This window comes from Doryrhamphus excisus, unplaced genomic scaffold, assembly GCF_037039965.1.
Source record: "Doryrhamphus excisus strain RoL-2023G ecotype Guam unplaced genomic scaffold, RoL_Dexc_Guam_v1.1 HiC_scaffold_24, whole genome shotgun sequence".
NCBI lineage: Eukaryota > Metazoa > Chordata > Actinopteri > Syngnathiformes > Syngnathidae > Doryrhamphus > Doryrhamphus excisus.
In genome coordinates, this window is record NW_027621862.1 from 3,703,496 (window position 1) to 3,716,612 (window position 13,117).

The 13,117-nt window shown below is 40.5% G+C and overlaps 1 protein-coding gene across 3 annotated transcripts; it reads left to right on the forward strand.

Moving 5' to 3' along the window:
• znf281b (zinc finger protein 281b) lies at positions 1-10,724 on the forward strand. 3 transcript variants are annotated; one of them, XM_078788741.1, is made up of 7 exons: positions 1-197; positions 1,625-2,182; positions 2,276-2,389; positions 3,516-3,638; positions 5,807-5,900; positions 5,993-6,111; positions 7,665-10,724. In XM_078788741.1, the coding sequence occupies exons 2-7, from the start codon at positions 1,682-1,684 to the stop codon at positions 9,306-9,308; spliced, it is 2,595 nt and encodes an 864-aa protein (XP_078644867.1). In that variant the 5' UTR covers positions 1-197; positions 1,625-1,681; the 3' UTR covers positions 9,309-10,724. The 3 variants fall into 3 exon arrangements, with proteins under 3 accessions (XP_078644867.1, XP_078644868.1, XP_057917193.2); XM_078788742.1 differs by having other exon boundaries at positions 1-193; XM_058061210.2 differs by having other exon boundaries at positions 2-197; positions 3,516-3,639; positions 5,817-5,900.
• Positions 10,725-13,117: the final 2,393 nt, after the last annotated feature.

Sequence of the window (13,117 nt, forward strand, 5' to 3'; positions counted from 1 at the left end):
CAGCAGCAGCAGCAGCAGCAGCAGCAGCAGCCTGTCTCTTCTCACGACCCGTCCTCTGCACCCATAATCCCCCGCGCCAGGACAAGATGGAAGAAAGCAGCGGCCGCCGGAGAACAATGTTTTGGCAATAAAACCCCAAAAGCTGCAAGTACGGAGGCAACACGGGCACAATCAAAGCCATCTGCGGTCATGTGTAGGTAAGCGAGAATCGAAACGGGTCCGTGTTCGAGGCTTCGGCGCCGGTTCTGTCGAGATATCCGCGTCGCAGTGATGAGGTGAACCGTGGGGGAAATGCACCGAAAGGCAGCATCATTGTTTCTGATGCATGGGCCGTAATGCGGCTTTGCGGCATGCTAGCTGCTAGCCCACATGCTAATAGCCGCTTCGCTAACTAGCAAGCTAGCTGGCTAACTAGGCTGTTTTAGGTGGCTGGCTAACTAGGCTACTTTAATTGTTATACACACAGCTGCCTCCGAACTCGCTTTTTGTTTCTTTTAATTTAGTTCCGCCATTTAAACACGACATGAAGATGAAACAGAAATAGAAAAATTTAACCGCGGACGCGAACACGGTAATCATTATCCGCTCGTAATTACGGCTAAAGTTAGCTATCAATAAATGGAGCGCCAGCTTCGCTCGCTCGCTCGCAGCCAGATTTAATTTCCAAGCGTCATCAAAAGATTGGAAATGAGCTCTAAATTCCACACGGCTCAACTTCGTAGTCAACATAATGCTTAATTTAGCACTGTAGATCACTTGTATTAATATTTACAGTCACTGGAAGTAGCTAATATTCCAAGAAGCACTGCTTGCATTTTTAAATAGCCAATGGATGCAATCAACATTTTTAGCGCTAGCAAAGCACCACGACTGGACACTATTATCAGAAGAAGCAGAACTTCTATTATTTTATTCAAGTCATCCCATAAAATATAACACAACAATGACGTATTGTGGTTTTTTCTAGCGACCTGAGGGATTGTTTCTGAGTGAGAAACTCGATGATGCGTTGATTGTCTCATTGTGGCGAGCCGGCTAAGTATGCTAACTAGCTGGCTAACTATTATGTACCACAAAAGCTCATATGCTGTTCTCTCTTCAATGTGTGTTTCTTTAACAAACACTTTTCCCCCCTTTTTCATGTTGCGGATAAATATTTATTTCACTGCTAATATTATCGTTTAGTCGCAGGGAGTATGTCCTACTTAAATTACTCAAATGTCAAAATGCGTTTGACCTAAATACCGTTTGTTTTAGGCAAGACCACCGAAGCGGCTAATTAGCATAGTACAAAAACAACAATAATATATGTTCAAACCTGAAATTAGCTAATTAGTTTTACACTAATATTTGCTGTTGCTGTAAACCAGCAAAGCATTTATTAGGGTAATGTTTCCTTTTTTTGCCAAGTGAGCTTTGCAAATACCACCTTGTTAATAAAGAATATACATATTTCATATTTAATTGTTTTAAACTTTATTTAACGCACAATTATAAAATACATGTTTACTAAACTCCCATCAGTGTGCTGATTTTGAGGATAATGTATACATTATTGTAGGTGTAGAATGCTAATATAGCAAATAGTGTTATAAAGACTTATTGGGTCCGTCTTCTCTTCCAGGGTGTTCTCCTGCATTCCTGTCTAGATTGATTGTCCTGGCTCCCCCCGCACACCACCATGAGTCTTATCCAAGACAAAATCGGCAATGAGTTTTTGCGCAACGGCGGCATGGACCCCAATTTTGCACCCGGCATGCTCATGTTCAGCCACCTGCCGCCCGTCACCAGCTTCACACGGCTGACGTCGCAGTCGGTCATGGGCGACCTCCCACAGGAGATGATCCTCAAAAAGGAGCGCGACTCGCCCCCAGACCATCACCACCACCACCATCACCATAACAACAACCAGGCCGCTGCCGCCGCCGCCACCGCCGCCAACACTGGGGGCTTCCTCCACAACATGGGCATCAAGCAGGAGCGGCTAAGCGAGCTGGATTATCGCATGCCTCTTTATGCTGCGGGAGGAGCGGGAAGCGTCGGGATGAATTGCGGCGGAGCGGGCGTCGGGAAAAGCGGGGGCGACATGCCGGACATGTCTTACGGCAACCACCACCAAAATCACCACAACATGCTGCTGCATGATCTCAGCCACAGCAACGTGCGCTCCCTCGGAGAACCGGTCAGTTGATTCCGAACTATTTTTGCTTTAGCACCTCGTCATTTATGTTTGTTTCTGAATAATCTGATTATATGAATTGTGCTGTGATTGTAGATGTCGGGAAGATTGTGTAAAGAGCCAAAAGAGTCCTCAGGTAAAAGAGGCAGGAGGACCAATGGGGACGGACAGGGAGGCAAAGCCAGAAGGAAACGCAACGATGCTGCAAAGGTTAACCATTCTATATTTATAATAATTATTTTTTATATTATATTTAATATTAATTAATATTTATTATTTTTATATTTTATTTATATATATTTCATTATATTTATATTACATAATTATTTTATAATAATAATTTTGTATTTAAATGTTGCATTTACATCAAGTGCATACATTGTATGAAGCACTTGAATGGCTACAACTTATGGTAATGGTTTCATTTCATTTGAACATGCATCAGATTACAATTGAATGCATCACATAATCAGTTCACACTTCCACATACTCCAAAAGGAGTAGGAAGAAGCAAAGCTCATTAAATCCTACCCCTCCATCTGGTACTTTTACAATCACTGTTACATTTGTTCACTTCCTGCTTTCCTAATATGGTTTAAGTTAAAAATTTTTGTCATGTACCAAAGTACGAGGTGATATGACAATACAGTGACATAATGGGTACCATAGTAACTGTCAAAATAGTGATATATATATATATAGCACATCATGACTGGACAAAGCTTATTAAATCCTACCCCTCCATCTGGTACTTTTACAATCAGTAACTATTACATTTGTTCACTTCCTGCTTTCCTAATATAATTTAAGTTTAAAAAAAAAATTTTGTCACGTACCGAAGTAGGTGATATGACCATCCAATGACATAATGGGTACCATAGTAACTGTCAATATAGTGATTGTTATGATTGTTAAATTGATCAATGGGTGCTATAACATGGCGTGTTTATTTTCATAATGGTATGACTTTATTTTTCCATTAAAAAGTACCATTTTTATTGTCATAATTTTTTTTGGTTGTACTATGACTTAATTATTCTAATACTTTTTTTTTCTCTTGTAGGATTACAACCTTGTTCCTCTAATGCAGTGGTTTTCAATTATTTTCTGTCATAACCCCCCTAAGGAACATAAACGTTTCATGCTCCATACCCCCACAAAATGAAAAGCATATTCAAGAGTCAAATTGCATGTCGAGTACTATAAATTTGTGTACAGTATGTTGGCATAGGAGCGCTGCTCTAATGTTACAATAGCACAGTGATTGATCTCTTGTGGTTGTAGCATCATAGTTGTGTATTATATACAGGAATTCAACTGTCTTGTCCTTCTTCAGGCTATGATGTTGGATGCGGATGGAGCCTGCCTGTCCCCCAACTCCAAGCCACATATCTGCGAGCACTGTAACGCTGCTTTCCGCAGCTCCTATCATTTACGCAGACATGTGCTCATACACACAGGTGAGAGGCTTTCACTGCTTCCTTTGCTCGCTTTTTTTTTTGCACAGATTTTAGACACAAAGGAAATGAAAAACACCATAACGTCATCTCTCCTTCAGCAAATGTGCCTAAGAGCACTGTGGGGGGGGTGACTCATTGATTGCTCACGTCTTTCTGGATGTGTTAGTCATTGCCTTTGCTGGGAATTTCTTATCCCGCTATGTTAACCCTTCTTTTGTGTTAGGGTCGGCACCGACCCGTTTTACATTTTAATGCATAAAAAGAATCACATAACATTTGTTTATTGTATCAGGAAACTATTTCAACAAAATAAAACCATAAAAAGTAATTAAAAATGGTCTGGTTGAAATTATGACCACTGTATTGTTAGGGTCGGTTTCGACCCGGTTTACATTTTAATGCATAAAAAGAATCACATAACATTTGTTTATTGCATCAAGGCTTTTTGACTTTGTCAGGAAACTCTATTTCAACAAAATAAAACAAAAAAATAATAATTTTAAATGGTCTGGTTGAAATTATGACCACTGTATTGTTAGGGTCGGTTTCGACCCGGTTTACATTTTAATGCATAAAAAGAATCACATAACATTTGTATATTGCATCAAAGCTTTTTAACTTTGTCAGGAAACTCTATTTCAACAAAATAAAACCAAAAAAAAATTTTGACTACATTTTAAAATAGTCTGGTTGAAATTATTACGACTGTATTGTTAGGGTCGGTTTTGACCCGGTTATAATAATAATAATAATAATAATAATAATAATAATGATGATTATAAAGACAACCAGTGACAACCAGCTCCTCTTCTCATCATGGAAGCTTCAGGGGATTCTCATTTTCACCGCTTTTCCAGTATAATAGCAAAAAAAAACAATGTCCAGTTTACATGTGAGGTGAATTCACTCATTTGATTGGCTGATTTCACATTTACAATTTGGATCATGGAAAGAATTACAAGCGCGGTCACTGAGGTCCGAGGGCCAGCACCAACTTGTGGTGCCTAAGACGAGACTTAAGACCAGGGGGGGACCGAGCCTTTTCTGTGGTTGGCCCCAAACTACGGAACTCTCTCCCCTCCCAAGTAAAAAAAAAAAAAAAAAAAAGGCCCCCCAACAGCTTTGTCTTGTCTTAAAACCCACTTTTATTCTCTAGCTTTTAACTCGGAGTGAGTCGTATGGTCCTGTGTCTTTTAGTTCTTTGTTTTTTATTTTTTATACTTTTATTGCTTTGTTTCTTGTTTTTTAATATTTTAATATATATTTTACTATTTTATTTCTTAAATGATCTTTTAGTTTTGGATTATTACTTTTTATTTTTACTTGTCTTTGCAGCACTTTGGAAACTGTGCTATATAAATAAAGTGGATTGGATTGGAATTACAAGTAGTACAGTGAACCAAGATCTGGACCTGTTCTGCTTTTTCATTTCACTTTATACTAAAGTTCTTTTTCTACCTTTTCTTGACATTAATATATATGGGTCAAAATTCACCCCAACACCATAGATGTTTCTTTAGTGATTAATACTAAAATGAGAAAATAAATAAAAGTAATTGATTTAAGAGATATGTTCTATAGCTCTCAGTAATAGCCAGGTAACAAAATAATTCAATTCAATTTTTTTGAGGTTAATTTTACCATTTTTGGAAATTAAAATGGAGGGGTATAGTGACAAAAAAGGCTTACATGCGCACACCAAAAGTATAAAAACCAACATTTTCCTGGATGAGGAAGCCTAAGAAGGTAACCAAGACATGAGAAGCAAATTTGATGGTAACTTATTGTTTTTAGTGTATTTTATAGCTGATTTAATACATGGGTCAGAACCAATCCGGTAACATATGAGATGATAATAAAATGCCAGTGTTTGAATTTGGTGATTTTTGACAAAAAACATAAGGGTATGTCGTTTTTTTTCAACTTTCTTCTAATGCACTTTCCTGGTGAAAAGGAGTGATTAATACTAAAATGAGAAAATAAATCAAACTAATTGATTTAAGAGATATGTTCTATATCTATCAGTAATAGCCAGGTAACAAAAGAACCTTCAGTTTATTAATATGATTCTTTTGAGGTTGAAATGGAGGGGTATAGTGACAAAAAAAAAAAACGACCCGGTAACATAAGAGATGATTAATGTGAGCGGATGGATGGTTGTACTCTTGATCGCACAGGTGAGAGGCCTTTTCGGTGCAGTCAGTGTAACATGAGCTTCATTCAGAAGTATCTGCTCCAACGGCACGAGAAGATCCACAGTGGTGAGTGTGGAAATTCAGTTGTTTGTTTTTTTTTTAAACCTTTTGAAATATTGAATTAGAAGCCTTTCCATAACCGCTGTGTATCATTTCAGGGGAAAAGCCTTTTAGCTGTGACCAGTGCAACATGCGTTTTATCCAGAAGTACCACATGGAGCGACACAAGCGGACGCACAGCGGCGAGAAGCCATATCGCTGCGATACATGCCAACAAGTAGGCCACATGACACTATAAACACGCATCGGCCATTCTATATTTTCATGTGAAAATCCTGCTTCTAATTGTCAGCACAGTATGATAATGATAGTTTTCATGTTAAATACTGCCATTACAGAGTATTCTTTTACTGCAAAAAGTAGCACCGCTGTATAAAATGAACCTACTAATTTTAGAGGATAAAACATATAACATATATAACGGCATGTTGTGGTGGGCGCCCGACTGTGAGGACCAGGCAGGTCTCCATTTGACAGGAGCCAATCATAAGCTAGGAAAAAACCCAGCATTTCATTGGAGGACAAGCGGCATAGAAAATGCATGGACGGCGCTGTAATACCTTCTCTGTCCACCACAGGGAGGCTGGCTTTGCTCAGATGCAATGCATTATGGGAAAACGTTACAATATTTTTTTTTCATATTTAAGCTTGTATTTTTTGTATGTTTTTGTGAGTGTGAATGGTTGTTTGTCTATATGTGCGTGTGACAAGCGGCATAGAAAATGCATGGACGGCGCTGCGATACCGCCTCTTTCCACCAGAGGGAGGCTGGCTTTGCTCAGATGCAATGCATTATGGGAAAATGTTACAATAGTTTTTTTTTCATATTTAAGCTTATATTGTTTGTATATTTTTGTGAGTGTGAATGGTGGTTTGTTTATATGTGCCCTGTGATTGGCTGGCCACCAGTCCAGGGTGTACCCCACCTCTCGCCCAAAGACAGCTGGGATAGGCTCCAGCACCCACCCGCGACCCTCGTGAGGAAAAAGCGGTAGAATATGAATGAATAAATGTTTGTATATTTTCGTGAGTGTGAATGGTTGTTTGTCTATATGTGCCCTGTGATTGGCTGGCCACCAGTCCAGGGTGTACCCCGCCTCTCGCCCAAAGACAGCTGGGATAGGCTCCAGCACCCACCCGCGACCCTCGTGAGGAAAAAGCGGTAGAATATGAATGAATAAATGTTTGTATATTTTCGTGAGTGTGAATGGTTGTTTGTCTATATGTGCCCTGTGATTGGCTGGCCACCAGTCCAGGGTGTACCCCGCCTCTCGCCCAAAGACAGCTGGGATAGGCTCCAGCACCCACCCGCGACCCTCGTGAGGAAAAAGCGGTAGAATATGAATGAATGAATGTTTGTATATTTTTGTGAGTGTGAATGGTTGTTTGTCTATATGTGCCCTGTGATTGGCTAGCGACCAGTCCAGGGTGTATTCTGCCTCTCGCCCAAAGACATCTGGGATAGGCTCCAGCACCCCGTCGCGACCCTCGTGAGGAAAAAGCGGTAGAATATGAATGTTTGTATATTTTTGTGAGTGTGAATGGTTGTTTGTTTATGTGACCTGTGATTGGCTGGCCACCAGTCCAGGGTGTACCCCGCCTCTCGCCCAAAGACAGCTGGGATAGGCTCCAGCACCCGCCGCGACCCTCGTGAGGAAAAGCGGTAGAATGAATGAATGTTTGTATATTTCTTAGGTATACCTTTTTAATGCTAAGCTGCTGTGTGATGAGTTTAGTGTTCTTAAAATGAAAACATGTGTTTGTGTCTAGTTTTTCTCAAGAACAGACCGGTTACTGAAGCACAAGCGGACATGTGGAGAAGCCATAAAGAAGGGCCTGGACCCGAACATGCTGGAACTCAGCGACGCCGAGCTCGGCCAGGGCAGCTACTCACTCACTCAGGGAAACGCCAGCACCTCCGGACGCAAGCGGGCTAAGTCCAAAAACGGCGAGGGCGGTGAGCGCAAGCGCAAGAAGAACACGGCGGCGTCGATGGCAGCCTCGTCCTCCGCAGCAATAGCACGCGACATGGGCCTGCAGGACTTTGGCATGGAGCAGCCCTCGGGTTCCGGCCCGGCCATGCAGGCACGTACCCCCAAACTGGTGTTCAAAAAAGCAGGCCGCAAAGGCGTCGAGAAGAGCCTCCTTTCTCTGGAAGACAGTGTTGATGGACAAAAACTGTTAGGCCAGAAACCTGGCTCCTTAGATCACGTGGAAGCCTCTGGACTCGACGGCATGGGTCTACTCCAGGGCGGCGGGGGCAACAAGCAGGGACCCACCAGCAGCAGCGGCGGCGGCAACAGCAACTACGACGATGCAATGCAGTTTGTGAAAAAGCGGCGGTACCTCCACGCCGTCAACAACGACTACGGCGCAACTTCTCTCCACATGGCACCGCAGGGGAGCAGTGTCATCCAGGCGTCCCTGGGGCCCGAACCCACACTTGCCATGCTGGATTCCTCACCTCTGGAACTCAAGCACGACAAGTCGGGCATTCCGGACGAGGTTCTGCAAAGCCTGCTGGACCACTACAGCCACAAACCAGAGGGATCGCACCATCACGACGTGGCGTTCGACTTGTCCGATCACCCGCACCACGTCGACCTCCAGCCGGCGGCCCCCGTGACCCCCGAGCTGGAGGACGACGCGGCCAACGCCGGCGATAAAACCGCTGTGATGAGCGAGTACTCAAAGTTCCTCCTGCAGGCTCTGGAGCGCACCAGCCACAGTGGACCCTTCCCCAGCCTCGGCCCCACGGGTCCCTTCCCACTCCTGTCCACCAGCTCCAGTCCCACCGGGCCCCTGTTTTCCGACAAGCACGTCTACAGCACATCGCCGCTGGATTGCGGTTACCCCCCCGCCGTCTCTTCGCCGCTGCCCATCGCCGCCCCTTCATCGACTTCCTCTTCGTCCTCCTCCAAGTCCCACTACGGCATGCTGGTGGGCTCCCCCTCCCAAGCGGGCTTCCACCTCAGCCTGGAACCCACCAGCCACCAGCAGTTAACTCCGTCTCAGGAGCTGACCGAGCAGCTGGAAAAGCAGCACTCCCCCGGAGCCTTCAGCCTACCTCCCCAGGACCTGACCGCCCAAGCGGACGGCTCCAAGGGGCAACCACCCAAGCCTGGGGGGAGCGCCGCGCCCCCCAGCAGCTCCAGCTACTCTGAGCTGTCCCCCTTGAATCCCCCGAAAGAAACCACGTACCAGATTGAGAATTTCGCCCAGGCTTTCGGCTCCCAGTTCAAGTCAGGGCGTCGCACGCCCCTGAGCTATGGCAACGACCCCCCCGGCGCCGAGGTGGACCACAGAATACGGACTCCAGTGTCAGAATTCTCAGGGTATACCAGTTTGTTAGCTGACGTTAGCGAGCCAGTGAGTACAGGATCAAAAACCCCGACAAGCCAAAGTTTCAGATAAGGGTCAAACGAGGTCAACCCATTTGGGGGACGGGGGTGCCGTTCTTGTCCATCTGCCCCCCCCCCCCTTGATCCCATCCCAATTTGTTCTTGTAGCAAAATATTTTTTAGTTTATTTTATTTTTTTTTTAAACACTGCCATTAAATTTTGATGCAAACACGACCAGGGAGGGTCTTCCATGGCCTCAAATGCAATGTTTTTTTATCATGTTATTTAGTCGCTTTACATTTTCATGGAAAAGTAGTGATTTTTTTTTGTTTTTTATATTACCGTAAAAGTGTAGATTTAAATGTAATTAAAAAAAAAAACATTTAGAGGTTAGAGATGAACTTTTCTGAACATTTCTTAATTTCTGAACCCTTGTGTTTTACCAATCACCATACTATAAAGTAATAATAATAATAATAATAATGACAAAAAAAACAAAAAAAAAACCCACAACACTTTTGGCAGGGAAAGCCCAGAACTCAAATGGCAAAAAAAAAAAAAGTATATATTGTCTGTTACAAGAAACATATGAACTCAGGAAATAGGCAAAATTGTGTAATAAGACTTTGTACTATGAGATGCAATTAGCACAGTTTTTACAGGTGTACTTTAAAACTACAAAGCTTTGATTTTTTTTTTTTTTTTTGATGCGTGTGTGTTTTTTTTATCATTTTATTTTTTTTGACAATTTACTACACATGATCACGTCCAAACGACGGTACCGTTGTGTCTATGTGAAGATAAAAAAACACACAAAACGTGTTTTATTTGTGTACACACCAGCTTGTAGAAACAACACAACTATTGAAACACAAGTTCTTTATTCCGTCACCTCACTTTTTTTTTTTTTTTTTTTGCTGTTTATTTTATTTTTTTCAACGGAATCAAACAAGCACTTTTTTTAAACATATCATTGGAAAACAATAACCCATTCAATTTGTGCTGAGTTACTTTTAAAGGAGAAAACTGTGAAAAAGGGTAAAGGGGGAGGGTGGGATTATGGTTTTAATAGGGGCGCTGAGTCGGCATGGGCATATTTTAATGTTTTTGGGGTATTTTTCTTGTATAAAAAAAAGAGGATTTGCCATAAGTTTGTTACGATATTTTTGAGAGTAGCTCTTTTGTATTTAAGTGTTTGGTTTTTTTTTCCTTCTCGAGAGCTTTTTTTTGGCTGACATGCTGGAACCCGCAACCTTTTTTTTTTTTATTTTTATTTATTCACACTTCTTTGTAGCAGCGATGCAAAGAGTTAATTTATACTACACGCCTCCTTGAATATGCAGCAGCCCTGCAACTCACAAGAATGAACAATGGCCTTCTTTGTCTTCCGTGGTTTTAAAGCCATTCTCTCTATCCCGGCAGCCAGGGTTGATATTTCATTTGGTCGATATCCTGCAACCCGTAACAGACTTTTTTTTTTTTTTATTTTATTTTTTTTTTTTATAAAAAACCCCGAAAGCTGCTCTGATCAGCGGGAACAAAAGACTTGACCAACCAACACACACACACTAACTATGCTTTTAATAAATGGACAAATGGAGAGAGTGAGGGGTGGAATTAATTAAAAAAAAAAAAAAAGACAATAAGATTGAATAAATATACCTCATATCACAAAAGCGTAAGAAAAAGCAGGGACACGCGTTTTCTTGTATGTAGTGGAAATATTTGTAGAATAGTGTCGACATATTGTATAATCATTTTTACACTGCCTGTGTTTACAATGATAGAGCAAGTGACTTGTCAAAATGCAAAATGTATTATTTTTTTTATTTTATTTTTTTTTTTTAATGTAAAAAAAAACATCCATGCCAAGCAGTGTTGCATTCTAGATGCCTCATAGGACACTCAATTTTTTCTCTCTCATGGTATATCCCTTATTTTTGTTACTTGCCATAAATGTGTTTTTTGATATGAACTCTAGAAGGATATTGTTTACAAAAAAAATGTACAAAAAACACTAAAAATGTGTTATTTTTTTTGTTTTTTTTTGTTGAGTTTTTATCAAGTATGCATGATTTTTTATGGCTTTTTGTTCCTGACTGTCACCTCAATACCAAATTTTGTAGCAGAAGCCTCCCCCCCTTCCTTTGTCTTCTTAGTTGTAGACCCATGTGACATGATTTTCCCAGGCTGTACCTGTTATTGAGATGATGAACGGAGTAGAGAAGCCAATAAAAAAAACCTTTCGTTACAAAAGAAAAAAAAAATAGATGTCAATTTTTTTTTTTTTGCATACCTTTTTGGAAAGAGTAGTACAGTACTGGATATACTAAAGCAATACCTCCATTTGGTGCCACAAGGTGGGGCTGATAATGGACATTATTGAATGAATAGTGCATGATTAGTGTAAGGCAAGGGTCTCAAACTCAATTTACTTGGAGGCCACTGGAGCTAGGGTCTGCGTGAGACTGGGCCGCATCAGGTTTTCCAAAAAAAAACAAAACACATTTATTAAAAACAGAAAAATATACAAACTTTTTCAGTGCTTTGGTTCCGATTTTCTACAATAAAAGCTCTGATAAAACATTCCACTGTTCTCAAATATCTTAATTTTTATTTTTCTACACAAAATAAGATGAAAAATAAATAAATCAAGAATAAAGAAAATCAGTAATAAATATAATAAAACGACATATTTTCTAAAAATATATGAATTATATTCAAAATATATTCATACTACTAGTTGTAACTGTACAATGTTTTTTTTGTTATGATACTGTTATATTCTCAACTTTTTACCATAATATAACAATTTTATTCATGACTAACATGAAGGTTTTTTTCAAAAAAAAAATCAAAAAAAGCCGGGGTCTCAAACTCTTATTTACTTGGGGGCCACTGGAGCTAGGGTCTGGGTATAGTCACATTTATACTCTTTTTATTTACAACATATTGCGTAACTGCAGGGTCTTGAGACACATGCTAACTCGCAAACTAGAGCGCTAGCGACCTAAACGGTAGCCTTCAAGTTATTTCCTTTCAACTTAAATAGCCAAAAACTTACCACTTCCACACGGATAGGGAGGATAACTATTAACAGTTATTTAACCTTTAACATGAACATGAATCAAACGTAATAATTTTTTCTGGGTACATGATACCATACAGCATCCATATCAAACTTGCACGGGCCGCACTAACATTAAACTTTCATATCAAGACGGGGGCCTCAAACTAGTGTCCTGCGGGCCACATTTGGCCCGCGGGCCGCGTGTTTGAGACCCCTGTACTAAATCAATACCTCCATTAGGTGCCACAAGGTGGGACTATTTCTTACTGATAATGGACATTATTTCATGAATAGTGCATGATTAGTGTAAGGTGTTTACTTTAGTATGCTACAGTATATTGCATGGATGTGTAATAGTAATGGTAATGGTTTAATTTCATTTGAACATGCATCAGATTACAATTGAATGCATCCCATAATCAGTTCACAGTTCCACATGTCCAAAAGGAGTAGGAAGAAGCAAAGCTTATTAAATCCTACCCCTCCATCTGGTACTTTTACAATCAGTAACTGTTACATTTGTTCACTTCCTGCTTTCCTAATATAATAAAAAATTAAAAATATTATTTTTTAAATTTTATGTAATTTAATTTTTGTCCCGTACCGAAGTAGGAGGTGATATGAGCATCCAATGCCATAATGGGTACCATAGTAAGTGTCAATATAGTGATATATATATAGCACATCATGACTGGTTCAAGACTCTTTATCCTTGTATTTATTTGTTCACTTCCTGCTTTCCATAATACAGTTTATGGGTTTTTTTATTATTTTTTTTTATTTTTTTTTTTAAATAATGATCATCCAATGG